The 19048-nt window shown below is 46.3% G+C and overlaps 1 protein-coding gene across 1 annotated transcript; it reads right to left on the reverse strand.

Annotated features, from left to right (window-relative positions):
• Positions 1–590: 590 nt before the first annotated feature.
• On the reverse strand, positions 591–15651 carry Eef1aknmt (eEF1A lysine and N-terminal methyltransferase). Its single transcript, XM_021155729.1, has 8 exons — positions 15204–15651; positions 12432–13191; positions 10661–10860; positions 8739–8934; positions 5755–5922; positions 4154–4369; positions 2891–3022; positions 591–1451 (listed from the first exon to the last, which is right to left on the reverse strand). Exons 1-8 carry the CDS (start codon positions 15354–15356, stop codon positions 1177–1179), a joined length of 2100 nt encoding a protein of 699 aa, XP_021011388.1. The 5' UTR covers positions 15357–15651; the 3' UTR covers positions 591–1176.
• Between the last annotated feature and the right edge of the window lie 3397 nt (positions 15652–19048).

Genomic DNA, 19048 nt, shown 5'->3' on the forward strand with positions numbered 1-19048 from the left:
CCCACTCTAAGTTGCTGTTGCTTGAGTAAATAAACCCCACTCATGGTCATACAAGCAACACTAATTAAATGCAGTGGCCTACCAAAAAAGAAGAAAGTTTTGTTAGGAAAAACGGGTTTGTTGAGAGGGGAGATGAGAGAATAATGGGGTGGGGAAATATAATCAGAGAACATTATATGTGTATGTAAAGAATCGCCTTCTTTAAAATTTGCATAGTCATTTGCCTGACATTAATACAAAAACAAATCATTCTTGTTTTATTTGTTGAGACAAACGTTCCTCTGTGCCTTGGCTGGCCTCAGACTCATGGAGATCCACCTGCCTCTGCCTCCCAAGCACTGGGACTAAAGGCGTGTGGCACCCCATACCCAGCACCAAGCCATTCTTTAGTGGGAAAGATGGGACACAGGAAGTGGCTCTGTGTACATAAAACCTCTGCAAAAGCTAGTGAGTGTCTGAGGACTCAGAGGAGGGACTGAGCACAAGGCCAGCAGCTGGGGAGCATGGGTCCCCAGTGATACAAATTTCCGTTGTGTGGGAAATGAAGCAGAAAACTGCCTCTTTCAGTTACTATAAAAATACTTGAGATATACCAACTTTCAAGGAAGTTTATTTGGCTTAGTGTGGAGGTTCCAGGCTAGCAGTGACCAGACCCATTCACTGTCCTTGTGCCTGTGGTAAGGCAGGGCATCATGAAGGGGAAGATAAGAGGGGATGAGTTCTTCACTTGACAGCAGCAAAAGGCAAAGAGGTAGGCCAGTGTCCCAAGGGCCCCTTCAAGGGCACACGAGTGACCCAATTTCCTTCTACAAAGTTCCTCCTAAGTTCTCCCATCATCCAAAGGAGCCGCGGGGGCTGGGGAGCCAGCTTTCAGCATATCTGTGTAGCCTTGGCTGTCCTGAACTCACTTTGTAAGTTCAGACTGGCCTTGAACTTATAAAGATCCATTTGCCTCTGCCTCTCAAGTGCCGGGATTAAAGGCCTGTGCTACCACCACCTGGCTTTCATAATCACCCCCAATGCTGCCTCCCATCCCAAAAGGTGGGAAGCATGTAGCTGATTATGTGACCAACAAAAGCATGAGGTCTAAAAGTCCTGTGCGTCATGCTTTAGCTCCCAGCAGCCCAGGACTTCAAGTCAGTTTGGACAGAAAGCTGAGTTGCCCAGGCCCAGGGCTCACACAATCTTCACAGTCTTCAGCATATCTGACAGAACATAGGTGTCATCCCAACCCTGCCCAGGCTTCCGCAGGGTCCGCTCCAAAACCTGGGCCATTTCCAGGAGCTCTGGTGTAGCAAGTTTCTGTTCTGGATGCAGCTGACAAAACAGGATCTCATTCACTTCACCTTCAATCCGCCGGACGTAGAGGAGAGGGAAGGCTGCCTTGAGTCCAGCCAGCACTGAGTCCTTTAACCTCAAGTCCCGACACACAAGGTTAAGGATGAAGACGCCTGCGGAGTAGGAAGGGAAGAGGAGACTGAGCAAATCCAGAGACGTGCATCAAGGAGAATACAACGTCCTGTGACAGGCAGGGAGGCGGGTGAGTGAAGAAAGCCAGTATATCTGACAGAGATCTTACAGCACACAGAAGCATGGGGATTGTGAATACATGAAGTGTAAGAAAACTTCAGCCTTGTTTTTTGATGTTTTCCACAGTATTACCATATTTTAATATTCCCCATGTCTAAGAAACCTTTTCATAAAAAAGTAATTAATACCTTCCATAAAAGATAAATTTATCAGTTCCACGAGGATGTTATATTCTTGATACACACCACCTGAGTATTTACTATCCAGTGAGAAAGCCAAGGCTATCCTGACTTCTGACAACCAAGGTTCTATTCAACCAGAGTAGTATACCAGAGGCCTTTAAAATGCCAATACGTAGGTGGTGGAGGACACAAGTGACAAAGAACTGGAGCTCCAGCTCTGTCACCTTTCAAGTCACTTCTGAAAGTGGGCTCCTATGAATAATGAGTAACACAAAGCCAAGTTCAGGGTGTCTGGAGTCACCAAGCTGCTTCAGTGTGAACTAGTACAATCACCACGGGAACTGGCTGTGGCACAATCCACAAAAGCTGAGCATCCTCACGAGCCCGGCGCAGCTCCAGGCCTATGTAGTATCTAAGACAGCTGCAAGCATGGTTACCAAGCAGCACATTCTAGACTATACTGGCAATACTACTTCTATCACCCCCCAGTGGTGCTGGACCAATGAACTCTAGCAGAGTCACACGATTCCAGTAGCAATAAAAACAGACAATATAAACACAAGGCTATGGTTGACTCTTACAAACCCCAGGCTGAGTGAAAGGAGCAGATGCTTTTAAAAATATACTACATATGACTGTGTCTCTATCAAGGGCATAAACTAAGCTATGATGAAGGTTTAAGACTAACCCTTTGAGAGGACTGACTCATGGAGATCCACCTGCCTCTGCCTCCCAAGCACTGGGACTAAAGCGTGTGGCACCCCATACCCAGCACCAAACCATTCTTTAGTGGGAAAGATGGGACACAGGAAGTGGCCCAGGAAGTTACTGAGGAGATACGGAGGTAAACTACCAGAATGCTGCAAACGTCTGTGTTTGGTGCTGGGAGACAGTCCATTTGGGAAAACTAAGCAAACCACACATTTAAATGCAATTTTTATTAAAGGAGAATTCACATTTTATTTTTTAATTATGTGTATGCATGTGTGTCTGACACCGACATCCAGAAGAGGGCCTCAATTCCTTGCAGCTGGCATAGAGGCCGCTGATGTGGGTGCCAGGAACCTGAGTCCTCTGAGACAGCAGCAAATGCCTTTAACTCTGCACTAGCTCTCCAGCCCAAGCAATGTTTTCAAAGGACCCTTCCTTCCCTCCCTTCCAACCCTACTGTTTCTTACCGTCGTGAGACAGGATGCTTTTGACCTTCTGCAGGAAAAGTTGGTCCACAAATGCTGGGGGAGGACAGCTCATCCCCAGCGTCGGATCCTTACTGTCTACATCAAACATTATCACATCATAGTGAGGCCGCGCTGGGGAAGAGAAGGAAGTGAGTCCTTGTCTTTGAAGGGTAAGATGACGTCATTTATGCTTCTATACACACCTGCTCTGAAACCTGTTGTGAGCAGCTAAGTCTGAAAGATGACGACGTGAGTACTCTGCCTACTGAAGACATGAATGTCATGGTTTAGACCAGTCTTTCTCATCCAAGTTCAAGCTATCCTACAGTTCAGAGGAGCATTCCTCTGAATCTAGACGTGTGTTCCAAAGGCAGATATTAACAGGCTCATTCCAACATGGCCGGTATATGCTATGCTTGTGGTTGTTAATGCTGCAAGGGGTGAGGATCCCCCTGGGAAGTTTCTACATACTTGTACAATGCGGGCTGCACACCCAGCCATGTCAAACCCCCAGGGGGGATGCGGGAAGATATGAGAGGAGCCGAGAAGCCTGTGGTAGTTTTTGCCAGCTCACTAGGTAAATCTCAAAGTATAATCAAAACTGAGAGCCAGTCACCTAGCCAAAGCAGCTGTCTAGGCCTTTAAGGGCTGACCAAGCATACAGTAACTGTAAGCAGCATCATGGGATCCTATAGATGAAGTTGTAGAGGGGCAAGAGACCTATGGAATCTCACACCTTACAGAAAGGCAATGTGCACTTCATCCTTGTCTAAGAAAACACTGCACTGGCATTTCACGACCTCACACGGCTGACATTTTGTCCCAAGTGGCAGTAACCTTCCCTCCCATTTGTGACAACCAAAACCATCTTGGCAGACCTTGCCAAATGCCCCTGAGGCTGGAAGCCACTGATTTGTGCAATTGCAGTTTTACTCTATTTCTGACTTCACCTACAGCTAAATGGTGTATTTAAAAAGAAAAAAATGTCAACCTATGCCCAGCTATAGACTCTAGCTTCCTTGAATTGGCAGGAAGTGGCAAGGTTACAAGGTCAAACGGAAGGACTAACGGTCTGTATTATTGGTTGCCACAGCTCAGCAAAGCTAAGTCCATAGCCAAACGAGCACACACATGAAGCTGACGGGATGTGGATGCCCACCACCCCCGGCCCCTGGAGATGAACTCGAGAGACCCCTGGAGGCCTGGCAACCTTGGACAACCATTCCATAGCTAACACTCCTCCAAATGCTCTCTCATCAGTACCTTCTCCTCCTGCCAGGCTGGTAATGTAGTCAAGACCATCTGCAATGTGAACCTTCATCCGGTCGCTCTGTGAGAAGCCAAACCACTGAGAGGCCACTTCCAACATGGTGGGGTCAATCTCAACAGCATCGATACGGGACTTCGGGAAATGATCGTGAACGAAGAGAGGGAGGCTACCTCCACCCAGACCCACCACCAGCAATGCCAGTGGAGTCTCTGTAATAAAAGAAGAAAATTTGATTTTGTGATCTGGTTATGAAAAAGTTCTATACAGGGAAAACAAAACGGGGAATTAAGACTGTTGTTCTGCCCAGTGATAAACATAAGAATCTTGCCTCCCTGTCTCATCCTAGAAACTGAGAAGCCTCCAGACATTTGACCTTTCCACCCTGGCCTCATTTTGACCAGATCAGGACAATGAAGCATGTGCTATGTTGTGGTCCCTTACGAACTCCAATGTAACTGGCTGACACACTACCAAGAGTTCCCTGAGTTACTGGACAGACTCGCATCCTAGAACGGGAGGCACAACCTTCTGCATAGTCATAAGGCACTGTGAACGCAACACCCCTCACCCAGCTCTTAACTCAAAGGGCCATAACTAAGTTTTCAGACACCCCAACAAAGTAAAAATTAAGCCACTCTAGTTCTTTAAAGCACAGAAACTATATATCCAAATCCAAGCGAGAACCACAGTAACACAAGAGAACTAAAGAAAGAAAACAAACAAGCCACTAAAAAAGGCCAGCCCCCGAAATTAAATCAGCAGTTAGGGAATTCAGGTGAACACGCCTGTGAGTGAACATATCAAGCTTATTAATGATAAAGTTATCATTTTAACTATAATTAAGATTTATATTTTGAGCTAGGTGGTGGTGGTGTACACCTTTAAAACCCAGTGCTTGGGAGGCAGAGGCAGTCAGGTCTTTGTGAGTTCAAGTCCGGCCTAGGTGTCCTGGAACAGCATGAGTTACACTCTGTGGGACAGGTTACACAGGGAAACCCTGTCTGAAAGGAAAGAAGGAAGGAAGGAAGGGAGGAAGGAAGGAAGGAAGGAAGGAAGGAAGGAAGGAAGGAAGGAAGGAAGGAAGAGAGAGAGAGAGAGAGAAAAGAAAAGAAACCCTGAACAAACAAAAGAATTACATTTTGTGCTCAAATAAGGCACTATTAAAAAGCCATATATTTACCCAATGCCGTTGGAAATGAGATGAGATAAATGTACTATCCAGTTAAGATGATTACATTTCACACATGTGAAAATTTACAAATAACTTAAAATTTTATGGATAACTTAAAATCTGTAAGCTTCACATACCTTACTAATTATATTTTATACTTTAATTTTAAAGCAAAATAAACAGAAAGGAAAACAAAAAAACAAACAAACAAAAAAACCTCATCCCCAACACGGGCAGCTATGGCAAGATGGCAAGATGTTTGAGGCAAGTTATCCCCAAGCTCACTAATGGGCACGGTGGCCGAGGTGAGGGAGGCGGAACCTGTGGCAGCTGTCAGTCATCTGTGACTGCTGAAGCTCCGGAGCAGCGAGCTCACCTCTGCAGGCCTCCATGCTCAGACTGTGGAGGGCAGTGGTATCTTACCTAAGAGCAGCTCGGGGTTTCTCAGCAGGGCAAGGCCAGCAACCATGGCTTTATGGTGTTCACAGCACAGGTAACTCTTATCGATGGACTGCCCTGGGGCAGGCGGAAAGTCCTCAGAAGTATCAGCAGGTCGCTGTTTTTTCCTGTCCTTTTTCCGTTTCTTCTGGGCTAAACGAGAGAGTCATATTACTGACGTCTCTTGCTTCTAAGGCTAGTCCTTGGAAATCCAGGGAGACTAGCAGTAGGGTGCTGCAACAGCTTTAAACAGACTGAAAGAGCCAATTCTCAAGGAAGCAGATTGGTTGGTATCATACAGACAGCCTGAACTTGGGCCCTGAGGAAACATTCATCATAGAAACTGGCAAGCTCTACAAATCAGACCCTCCCCACAAAGACACAGCTGTTTTAACATTCACCATACATACACCACTGCATACCAAGTGGCCAGAAAAGGTACACAGGAAAGGCACATTCAAACCTGAAATCATAATTAAAAGACCTTCCCTGTAAGAGCAGTGACAGGAGTTACAGAAATGTAAAGGCACTGCTATCTCCACACCAATTCCTAGACCAGCACTTCTCACTCAGTGCCTCTCATAACTGCTTCCACTTCTTTGCCTGTGAAGACACTGAGAATCTCTGGTATTCAATAAAGTACCCAGTTGTCAGGTGGTGCAGGTAAGACATGACCTTAGGACTGCTTGTGTCCTGAGTCTATCACCTTTCTATCTCCTAGACAGCACACTACACCATCCCATGGAAAAGGAATCAGTAAGGGTTTGTCGATCTTGTTGATTTCTCAGAGAACCAGCTCTTGTTTCTTGATTCTTGGTACTATTCTGTTGCCAGTTGACTGATTTCAGCCCTGAGTGTGATTATTTCCTCCCATCCACTCCTCTTGGGGACTATTTCAATCTTCTTGTATCTGCTGAGGCTTGCTTTGTGACTAATTATATGGTCAATTTTGGAGAAGGTTCCATGTGGTGCTGATTAGAAGGTATATTCTTTTGTATTTGGATGAAATGTTCTATAGATATCTGTTGATCCATTTGGACCATAACTGTTAGTTTTATTATTTCTCTGTTTAGTTTCTGTCTCAATGACCCGCCCACTGGTGAGAGTGCTATGTTGAAGTCTCCCACTATTAATGTGTTGGATTTGATGTGTGTCAATGCCAGGTAGTGGAGATGCATGCCTTTAATTCCAACACTCAGGAGGTGGAGGCAGAAGGATCTCTGAGTTCAAGGCCAGCCTGGTCTACATAGTGAGTTCTAGGACAGCCAGGACTACATAGAAGAAAGCCAGCCTCAAAAAAACAAAAACAAATAAAAACATGAAAACAAAAACAAAATCACAAAAACCTGACAATGTGAAAAAACATGAAACTCAAACTGAAAAGAGCGAATGTTTTCAGCAATTTGACTGAGGTGTGGGGCAAGATCGTCACAGGCTACAGCCAGAATCACCAAATCAGAGAGGAAATGCTCTAAAGACAAATCATTCTACCAGTACTGGACAAGGGTGAATCCGTGACCTCAGGAGTCTAAGTCCTCCTCCAACTTCTTCCAGCCTTGCTGAGGGGTCAGCATGGTCAAGCAAAAACAATGACTGGGAATTAAGGCATCCAATTTCAGATTTCTCTGTGACCAAGATGAAGTTATACTTGAGAACAGGAGGACAGGAACAGTTACTTTTCAACCGAAAGTGATTTTTTTGACAAATCTCATTCTGTAGCCCTGTCTAGCCTGGAAACTGCTTTGTAGGCCAAGCTGGGATTAATGCAATAGGCCACCAAATCCAGTCTTAGTTTACTCTAAATGTATGATTTTAAACTGGTCACTAGACAGAGAAAGTAGCCAGGCAGGCAAGCAGACAGACAGGCAGGTAACGATAATACAAACAGACATAGCCAGGGAACAGGGCTAAGTAAAACAGACTAGTGACGTCTCCATTGATGAGGTATCTGTGTAACATCTTAGACATACTTAAGAGTGTTCCTCAGTGGTTAAGAACACTGGCTGCTCTTACAAAGGAACACAGTTCAGGTCCCGCACCCACACCAGACAGCTCATAGCTGCCTGCTAACTCTAGCCCCAGAGGATCTAATGCTTTCTTTGGGCTTCCACAGGCACCTTTATCACATGTGTGCACACATAGAGACACACATTTTTTTTTACTCAAAAATAAAATAAACCATAAAAAAGGAAATGAGGGCACCTGAGGGAGGTCTGGATCTCACTGGCCAACACTGTAAATATTAGGCAGGCTGTGGCCACATTCATTAAAATATGAATGAATTCAAGTTCAAGCCAGCGTGGTGGCTCATACCTATAATCCCAGCTTAGGAGACAGAGGCAGGACAGCTGAAAGGTCAAGAACAACCACTATCTTAAAAAGAAAACACACAAGCAAGTAAAAACCAACCATATTCCATGTGCTCTGCAGCCATTTAAATTTTGGGGTTACCATGCTGGAAGCTCCGAAAGCAAGCATCTTCCTCACAGCACACAGTTCCACTGAGCGGTGCTGGGCTGGACGGCAGCTAAGGCACCCACCTCTGAATCCCTTGGAAGCAGCCAAGTGAGGGAGGGCACACTATGGAAGAGGGCGGGGCTTCATGCAACCTTCATGTTTCTGGGTCATCTTAGAGGGGTACAAAGGGATGCGAGTGGGGCAGCTTATGAAACAGAGTCCCTTTAACCAGAGGCACTAAAGCCATTATCAGGCTTATTCAGCTCCACCATACCTACTCCCTATCATTTTGGAGCGAGGTGTTGCTCAAGACGGGAACAAGCACTTCTATTTGCTTATCTCCAAATACCCTGCCCAGTTGGTGAGAAAGGACAACCCAAAGACCCCTGGGCCTCCAGTCACAGATCCAGGTCTGCCTTCCATCTTGGTTGAGCTCTCAGTTCTTTTGAACACTCTAACTCGAGACCACCCACCTCCAGCTGGGTTCCACAACCACACCTGTGAGAGCTCACCTCTGTGAGACGTATCCTTCAGCAGCCTGGCTTCCGACTGCACCACGTTCCTGTTACTGAGGAAGATGAGCCGCCGAAAGTACCATCTGTCTTCCCCTTGCACATCCTCAATAACATAGTCACCACTCAAGGCACTGTGGTCTCGGTGCTGCACAGTCCGGACCCCGATGTCCCCGCCCACAGACAGGAAGGGCACCTAAAGGAGGAGACAGAGATGTGGCAAAAACATCAGCTCAATTATCAAGTATGTGATGTTACCCACCCTGCTTTAGTATGAGCACGAGGACTTCTCCAGGCCAAGGACAGCACAGCTCCAAAGACTTGCCGTTCCACTGCAGTGCCCTTCTGGGCCTTTTGATAGAACTCGAGAGGCTTGCCCCACTTTAGAAACTGGGATGAACACAGAGAGACCCCCTAACCACTAGAGACCAGCACCTGGCGCTGCCCGTAAGCATATGGATTCCCCACAGCCCAGGACAATGAGGAATGAGAGAGAAGCACCGGGAAGGAGCTGTAATGTGTGAGAGGGAATCTGGACAAGGACAGAAATAACAAAAGCCCAGGGGAAACAACAACCCCTCCTTTCCCCAACTCAGTCTCATCTTCGGCCCACCTGACCACATCTCAGGAGAAGAGTACACTCCCTCCCATCCTTCTGTCTCTCAAGGACCTTATCAGTATATTATCCAACTGTCAGTAATCCCTGCCCTCGCAGACCCAGTGATGAGAGCAGCTCTCCAGAGAACCTAGGCCTCCATGAGATGAAACTCTCAAGTGATAACAATCCCAGAGTCAGAGTCATGGTCAGCCCCGGTCAGCCCAGTGGGCAGGACCACAGGCTCGGAACCCAAGGAAACCCATCGCTATCACGCTGACCCTCGGGAGCCCTGGCCTTCCTGGAGTCCAGTTCTTACAACAGACCTGTCAATTTCTTGTGGTGACAGAAGTCAACTGGTAAAGCCACTTCTTAGTATAACTTTGTTTCCTTTCCAGCAATGCTAACATCCTGAAGTGAGCTGGTTGGGTCCCCTTTCTTTTATATCCTCCTATGATACTTCTGAGACACAAAATGACCAGGAAAGTCCACTTCAAATGTGGAGGAGTGGGGCTGGAAAGATGGCACAAGCTGCTCTTCTAGAAAGCCTGGGCTCAGTTCCCAGTACCCACATGATGGCAGGTCACAACTGTCCATAATTATAGTCCCATGGGATCTCTTCTGGTGTGCAGACATACACAGAGGAAACGCCCATATACATAAAATACATAAATCTTTTTTTGAAAAAAAAAATATTAAAAAACAAAAAAACAACAAACCAAATCACAGGGCCCCAACCTCATATATAAAATACATAAATAAATCTTTTTTTTGAAAAATGTAAAAGAAAAACAAAAACACAGACCCCCCACCCCCCAACCTCAACATCTTGAGTGGCTCATCTTTCTCTCTCTGCCTGGGACATTTACTCTCCAAGTACAGTGACTCTCCAGACTATGGTCAGATTCTAGTCTTAGTTTTCTTCTTTAACTTTTTATAATAATTTATTATTATTTAATGCGCACTGGTGTATCGCTGGCATATGTCTATGTGAGGGTGTTGGGTCCCCTGGAACTAGAGCTATAAACAGTTGTGAGCTGTCATGTGGGTACTGGGAATTGAACCTGGGTCCTCTGGAAGGGCAGCCAGTGCTCATAACCACTGAGCCTTCTCGCCAGCCTCTCAATTAATAATGTTAGCATACGAAGTAGTGGTTTTCCTCATGGCCTCTTTATGTGTCTCTGTCATAACGCTTTGCTCTCTGTCATAACGCTTTGCTCTCATCTGTTTCACTCCCTGCTCCTACCCTCTAAAGGCTTCCTCTACCTTCCTGGTCGCAGTGGAAGCTGTTGTCAGAGGTCAGAGGTCAGAGTTCAGAGTTTGGTACCTGCTGCTGGGGAGGCAACCCAGCCGGGGCCAGCTCCATGACTCTGGCTGACAGCTCTGCTTGAATGCTTTCCATGCCAGCGTACCGCTGGCCTCGATGGAGAGCCACTGTGACCAACCTCCTGAAGCCCGCACTGGCTGCCAGCTGCTTCCGGCCCTCCTCCATGCCAAAGAGCCACTCGGTCTCGCGACCCTGGGGGACTGGAATAGACAAAAGTGGTCACAGGGAGTGCTGGTGAAATGTTCAAGGCCCACAGTCAATGTCTACAAGGTAGAACCAGTCACTGCTCAGGACCAGCCCCCGTCCTGTGACCCACAGAGAGGTTAGCAATTCCCAAAGCAAAGCAGCCCATCAAACACGAAGCAGGACTGAGGGCGATTCGAGTGTGGGTATGTCTAAAGGGAAGAAGACAGGCAAGGAGCGCGCACAGGCACGCGCGAGCACGCACACACGCGCGCGCACACACACACACACACACTCACTCACTCACTCACACTGGATAGTGCTGCTTTTCCATGCAGGCCAGGAAAAAAGCTCTTTACAAATACAAATAACCGGGGCTGGTGAGATGGCTCAGTGGGTAAGAGCACCCGACTGCTCTTCTGAAGGTCCAGAGTTCAACTCCCGGCAACCACATGGTGGCTCACAACCATCCGTAACGAGATCTGGCGCCCTCTTCTGGAGTGTCTGAAGACAGCTACAGTGTACTTATATATAATAAATAAATAAATCTTTAAAAAAAAAAAATACAAATAACGGAATCCTCAAAGTGGCCCAAGGTACATGTGGCACTATTTCCATCTTTGAAAATGAGGACAGAGAAGCACAGAACTTAAACTACTTGTCTAAGTTCACACTGCAATGAATGCAAAGCTCAGCTCGCACTGACAGACGCCCATTGCCATGCTTCTGATGGCTCCACTGGTCACTGAGGTGGGTGGGGGGCAGGAAGGATTATCAAATACTTGGAAAGGTGGCTCAGGTCTCAAGAAACCAGGTTTCCAGCATAACCCCACCTTACTTTCACCTAGAACGTTCCCATTTTCTTTACTTCCAACTCTTCTCACCCCACCAACCCTCCGGTACCTTCTCTTCTTTACAGGGCAACAGCTGACAGTCATACAGCACTTACCACAAGGCCAGCATCATTTCTAAGAGTTTACACTTCCCAACTATATAGGAGAGTCACAGGTCCATTTCATTTACAGGGAAAATAAGGCACACAGGAAGCAGTCACCCTTGCTGTATCAAATCACCAGGAAGTACCTAAAGCTGGGACTGGATCCCGAGAGTCTGCCCCAGAGCTCCATCCTGTCTGCTACCTCCATACTGCCTCCTTAAGTCTACAGAGCGGCTTTCCTTCTGGAGTCCAACAGTACACACGCTAGCTAGAACTCAGCCAAGATATTCCAGCTGGCACCGAGCAGCCCAGTCTTGCTTCCATTTACCCAATTCACAAAGGAGCTAACTGGGCTATGAAATGTACAATGGGTCTAAATTTACACTTACTATCTCCTGCCTACAACCTCCATTCTCAAACTTCCTAAGAAGGAGTTCGAGTCTAAGACGGTTCTGGAGAGCTACTACTCCCTCTTCATTAGACCTTGGCTAATCTAACCTTAAGATAAAAACAGGCACGATATACCCAATCACCAATACCCAAGCCCAGCCCCAGCGAGCCAGCCCTTCTAGGGGAAAGAGGCAGAGCAAGCCCCAGCCCCTTTAAGACAGCCCTTCCAGGGGAGAAAGAGGCGGAGCAATCCCAACTCACTGATGAAAATGGCAAAATGATTGTCCCGCGATGGTTTCACAGTGGGATTGTCCACCACGTGGAGGGTGTAGCGTGGCTCCCCCGTGTCCCCACTGCACAAGTCCAGGGACACACTCCCCAGCCCGGCTTTGCAGCGCAGCTGACTACACAGCCAAGCATAGTACTGGCGCTCCCGCACAGCCTCCACCAGCTGATCGGCACTCTCCAGCCTTACGGGCTTGCCCTGCTCCTGAGTACACAGCTCAAAGATCTGAAGGGCGGAGCCAGGGACTGGCCTGAACTTAGTCATGACGAAGGCAAAGACGGGCAGGGAGAAGCGGGGCTCGGCTTCAGACACCCGGTCCTGGCTGCTGGCCACCTGGTGTACCCTCACCATCCACCCCTCCCGAGAGAAGTGGCCCACTGCTTTCTTCAGGATGTGAGCCTGAGCCAGGGAGATGCAGAGGTAGCGACCGCCCACCTGCAGGACACGGCCAACCTCAGCTAGCATCCTGTCCACCTGACGCAGGGTCACCTCCTCCTCATCTGTCAGGACAGCATCCAGCGTGCCCTTGTCCAACACCACCTGGAATGTGGCGTCAGGAAACTCCAGCTGGGTCATGTCCATCTTCAGGAAACTCATGTGGGGCCGTCGGCTGCCATTGCGTTCCTTCATCTGCTTGATGACAACCTCGCTGATGTCGATGTTCACGATATCCTGATAGCCCACGTCATAGAGTTGTTCACTGAGCTCTGAGTTGCCACATCCGATCACAAGCACCTGGAGGGAAGAAACAAGGGCAAAATGAAAGTGACCAAAGCCAAGAAAGAGACCAAAGCCAAGAAATCCGCTTCAGATACCTCAAAGACTAGAGACTAGTAGACTTTGGCTACTTCATATTCTCCAAGGACAGAGATACTATTCTGAGGAGAAAGAAGCACTCCAGTTAACTCTAGGCACCATCTTGAAACTAGCAATGCAGGTGTGCACAATCCACGGTCTAGCATAGTCATGCCTGCAAAACCAAACTGTAAATATTCTTAAAATATTGTGGGTTTTCTTTGGGGGGGTGCATTGGTAATTTTTTTTTTAAAGATTTATTTATTTATTATATGTAAGTACACTGTAGCTGTCTTCAGACACTCCAGAAGAGGGCGCCATATCTCGTTACGGATGGTTGTGAGCCACCATGTGGTTGCTGGGATTTGAACTCTGGACCTTCAGAAGGGCAGTCGGGTGCTCTTACCCACTGAGCCATCTCACCAGCCCTGGTAATTTTTTTTTCTGTTACTTGATTGCATGGTTCTCAGGCATGAGCCTTGTAGATGACAACCTCTTCTTGCAATGTCAAAGGCTAGACACACGTGGGAGAAAATCACTAATCCAAACAGTACTATGCCACAATAAAGGTCATGTGAGAACAGGCTGTGTGATGTGCGCTATTCAAAACTTGTGTGCAGCCTGAGAGACTACCTGAGTTCAGTAGGTTAGAGCGACTACTGCTCTTGCAAAGGACCCAAGTTCAGTTCTTAGCACCCGTGTGGCACAGCTCACAACTGCCTATAACTCCATTTCCAGGGAATTTGGTAGCCTCTTCTGGCCTCCACAACCTCCTGTACTCACATGACGCACAGAAACTCAGGCAGGCAAACACACATCTACACAATAAAATAAGGAAATCTTTGTTTTGAAGTTTGTAGGAAGTTGCAAAATCCAAAACACCAGTTGCATCCTCGTTTTTTTTTGTTTTTTAAAAAAAAAAAACGTGGGGCTGGTGAGATGGCTCAGTGGGTAAGAGCACCCGACTGCCCTTCCGAAGGTCCAGAGTTCAAATCCCAGCAACCACATGGTGGCTCACAACCATCCGTAACGAGATATGGCGCCCTCTTCTGGAGTGTCTGAAGACAAAAAAAAACGTTAAAAATATAGGCTGACTGACAGAACTGTTTCTAACTGCTCATACTTCCTATTTCCTCAGACAACAAACTACAGTTTGTGAGGATTTGAAGCCTGCTCCCATCCCAGAGTCCATCTCATGCTATTTACTACTTTTCTGAAGCCGAACTTAAAAATACTAATTGTTGTTTCTCTTTGTGGCACATTCCACCATTCATCTTTCAAAAATTCTGTTGTCACCGTCTCTAGAGGGCAAAGCATAGTTCCATGAGAAGTGATATGCCCTGGAGCCAGACAGACCTGCTTTTAAATCTCCATTTGACCACCTACTACATGCGTGACCTCCAACAGTCACCTGAAAAAAAAAAAAATATGTGCACAACTACCCGCCTGAATTTGTTGAGAATAAAAGGCCCACGCATAACAGAACTTAAGTCTCCTTCCCTACCGTAGCTCCAACTCATCCACACCTATTTAACTTGGAATTTAACTTGTAACTTCGCTTTCAAAGTGTGTGCTGTTTGTGGCTTCCTGCTCCTGTAGCTTGAGGGCTGGGCACAAAGCCTGAAATTTGATGAGCACTCGGCAGTGACTTAATAAACATATACACCAATAAAGCCCCACGACGCTACCTATTCCACACGTGTGCACAGTGACACAACACCCTTTCAGTCTACTGACGAATCCACTATTCCAAAACGGGTTAAGGATGAAGTTTTAACTGAAAAATCTTTACTTTTAAATGACTATCTTTAAGGTTGCCACTTAGCCAAGATGCTGGGCTGAATCCTAAAATGATGGCTCTGAGTGGGGTCCCCACGCCTGCCTGCCTGCCTCCTAAACTTAGGATTACTATCTTCAGTCCCCACAAGGGGCCGCCTGGCTGCACGCCTTACCTTTTCCTTGGGCTTGATGTATTTGTGCAGCACCTCGCACAGCTCCAGATAGGTGCCATACCACTCGAAAGCTGTCTTCCCTCGCTGCTGGAAAAACTTCTCCCAGTAGTCGGCAGAGCCAAACTCCTTGGAGCTTTTAGGTAGGAGATTCATGTTCCCACCGTGATCGGCTTCTTGGGACACTGCTCCTGGTGACAGATCACCCCGGGAAGCACCGGGAGGCAGCAGCGGCGGGAATCTTAGCCACTACAGACACCATAGATTTGTTCTGCACGCAAAACCCAACCGAACGGCCCTGTGCAGCAGACGCGCGGACGAACCACTGAGCTGGACACGCGCCGCCGCCAGCCCCCTTGTTTTTCTTCACCTTTGGTCCGCGCCCCACGTGCAGCAGCCACACACTCCCGCAGCTACACGCAGAACCCAAAAACCATATCCGGGTTAAGAGGTCTCATGATTGGTCAGGCGGAGCGGGCGGGACTTCCTGCCGGACTCCGGGCGGAAGAGGCTGACTTCGGGGAGCCGGGCGGGGCTGCGCGCGCAGCCTCTGTGAGCTGAGGGCGCGGGGGCAACGGGAGCTGACCTGCACACGAGCAGGAGTCTCAGCTCGGGAAAATGTGAGCTCATCTCCTCTTCCCGGAATTACATTGCCACCGTTCTTGGTCAATTCAGAGGAAAATGACTGCTTTTTCTGCTCCAAAATACAGGGCCCTGCTATTAATACAGTAACAACGGTGAATATCAGGAGGCTTAACCGAAGTGTCTCCCTTCCCTGCCCCTCAAAACACAGTAACCATTCATTATGAAGATGCCCTTTTTATCATTGGCGTCCTTAAATTGTCATTCTGGCCGGGCGTGGTTTAATTAAAGGCCGCACGCCTTTAATCCCAGCACTCAGGAGGCAGAGGCAGGCGGATTTCTGAGTTCGAGGCCAGCCTGGTCTACAAAGTTAGTGCCAGGACAGCCAGGGCTATACAGAGAAACTCTGTCTCGAAAAAAAAAAATTGTCATTCTGATGACAGTTGTAAAGACATAGTTTATGTGTCTGATGAACAATACCATCCTTTTAAATGATCGTTTTATGAAAATATCCCAAGAAAGTTCCTAGTGAAGAGATGTTTTGAGAAAACAAAGAGGGCTGGTGAGATGGCTCAGTGGGTAAGAGTACCCGACTACTTTTCCAAAGGTCCGAAGTTCGAATCCCAGCAACCACATGGTAGTTCACAACCACCCATAATGAGATCTGACTCCCTCTTCTGGAGTGTCTAAAGACAGCTACAGTGTACTTACATGTAATAAATAAATAAATCTTTTTTTAAAAAAAAGAAAAAAGAAAAGACGAAAGAGATGGAGCCCAGATATGACTGGCCATAGCCCAGGAACACAGATTTAGCTTCTTCAAATACCATGTTCCCGTGAGGTAGCAATTGCATGAACTTTTATAGTAACAACACAGAAAGTAGTAAGACGGGACACTTACAAATACATTGGTGAGTATATTGTAAGATGATTGCAACCACAAGAAAACCTAGAGGTCTCTTCATAGTTTCCAAAGGTCTTACCTAAGGATCACAAAAGATGTTGCCAAGTACAGAGGAGGACACTAAATAACTACTAAAGGACCTGAAGATGTCCTAGGAAAATTTGGCTCTGGAATTGCAACCTTTCAACGGCTTCACATTATTGACGTTGTAATCAATGAGCCTTTGAGGACACAGCTCCTTTCCAGAGATTCTTTTTCACAGCCTATACACACAGACACTGAACAGTTAGACATAAGTTTTAAAGCCATCTTCAAACATTACAGAATCATCTATTGGACTTGTTTTTATTTTTAAAAAGTTTCATATGATATAATCTGGTAGTGGTTTCTTCTTTCCCGACTTGTCTCAGCTCCTCCCCACCTCCTCAACTCCGTGACCTTTCTCTCTAAATAAAACACACAGTATTTTTTTAAGACTTACTTATTTATGCCAGGTGTGGGGCCCCTCGCCTTTAATACCAGCACTTGGGAAACAGAAGCAGGTGGATCTCTAAGTTCGAGGCCAGTCTGGTCTACAAAACGAGTCCAGGACAGCCAGGGCTTATTACACAGAAAAACTGTGTGTCAAAAAAAAAAAAAAAAAAAAACCCCAAAAAAAAAAAAAAAAAAAAAAAAAAAAAAAAAAAAAAAACCCCAGAAACTAATAATAATAATAATAACAACAACAACAATAAAATATTTAGTGTTCTGCCTGCATGTATGCCTATATGCCAGAAGAGGGCACCAGATCTCACTATAAATGGTTATGAGACACGAAGTGGTTGTTGGCAATTAAACACTCAGAACCTCTGGAAGAGCACCCAGTGCTTTTAACCTCTGAGCCATCTCTCCAGCCCAAAACACACAGAATTTAAAAAAAAAGAATGAATGAAGGAAAAAAAAAAACAGAAAGAGAAACTACCCATCAAAACACAAGATTAGGGCTGGAGAGATGGCTGAGCGGTTAAGAACACTCACTGCTCTTCCAGAGGTCCTGAGTTCAATTCCCAGCAACCACATGGTGGCTCACAACCATCTCTAATGGGATCTGACGCCCTGTTCTGGTGTATCTGAAGACAGCGACAGTATACTCGTATACATACAATCAATAAATAAATTCTTTTAAAATAAATTACTTCTACCAAAAAAAAATCCACAAGATTAAAAACCATAATATAGGAATGAGTGGGCTACTGAACATTATTTATAGCCTATTGCCATATGGAGGCATTTTTCTCAATAGTTTGCTTTTATACTTCGTGACGTGATTTTGCAGACATAGTAATGTTCCCCGTTTTTGGTCACTGAACTCCTGTTAAGTCGTTAAGTATTTGTGCAATGCCTTTATGTATACTGGTCTCCCTGTGATGAGAAAAAAAAAAAGTTCAGCTTTTTAAAGATTTCGCTCAAGAGACACTCTTCAATGCCTCTGCAAAAGCAAACACTCCAAAGATACTTCACTGGGCTATTTCAAGATATCCCTGCTTCCAGTTGAGAACACCGATCCTGTGCTGAGGCTGGACCCTGATAATAACTCATTTTGAGACTGCTCAAGTTCCTGTGATAGATCTAATAACATTATTCCTTAAAATATTTTGTTATTTTCAAAAGAGAAGTTTTGAGGCTATGGAGATGGGAAAAAGGTTAACAATTTTTACTTTGGAAGCAATTAAATCTGAAATAAAAACCCAGAACACATAAAAAAAAAAAAAAACATAATATACAGGCAAAAGACCAGTAAGGCTAACATGTCCAAACTAAGCCATATGAGACTAAAAGTCTACAAAAATACCCTTGAGTCTGTTTTGTGTTAGCCATCTATTGCTGGGCATGGAGCCTAACCTTAAGTGTGAAATGTAACTTTTCATTTGCAAACTGCTCTCAGTTACAAGGAACTTCTTGTTAGGTACTGATGCCAGTGCCCACTACCCCCCGTTCAGGCTCGGGCTCCCCTGTGGCTTGGACCTGTGCAGGCTCTGTGCCTGCTGCCACAGTCTCTGTGAGGTCACTCACATGTGCATCAGTTGGATTATGTCTGGAAGACACCGGTTCCTTAGAGTCATCCATCCCTCTGCCCTTAGATTCTGTCTGTCTTCTCTTCTGCCTAGCTCCCTGACCACAGAGGGGAAGGGTTTGATGAAGTCATCCTATTTAGGACTCAGTGTCTGTGTTAGTTAGGATTTTCTATGAAGAGACACCATGACTACAGCAACTCTTATAAAGAAAAATATTTGCCGGGCGTGGTGGNGCACGCCTTTAATCCCAGCACTTGGGAGGCAGAGGCAGGCGGATTTCTGAGTTCGAGGCCAGCCTGGTCTACAAA

This window comes from Mus caroli, chromosome 1, assembly GCF_900094665.2.
Source record: "Mus caroli chromosome 1, CAROLI_EIJ_v1.1, whole genome shotgun sequence".
In the NCBI taxonomy this organism is placed as follows: Eukaryota; Metazoa; Chordata; class Mammalia; order Rodentia; family Muridae; genus Mus; species Mus caroli.

Excerpts from the sequence above, each read along its gene's own strand:
- Eef1aknmt (XM_021155729.1), bottom strand. The coding sequence starts at position 15,356 with ATGAATCTCCTACCTAAAAGCTCCAAGGAGTTTGGCTCTGCCGACTAC. Across the intron at positions 13,192-15,203 it reads ACATCAAGCCCAAGGAAAAG|GTGCTTGTGATCGGATGTGG; the intron begins GTAAGGCGTGCA and ends TCTTCCCTCCAG. Across the intron at positions 3,023-4,153 it reads CAGCCTGGCAGGAGGAGAAG|CGCGGCCTCACTATGATGTG; the intron begins GTACTGATGAGA and ends TCTCTTCCCCAG.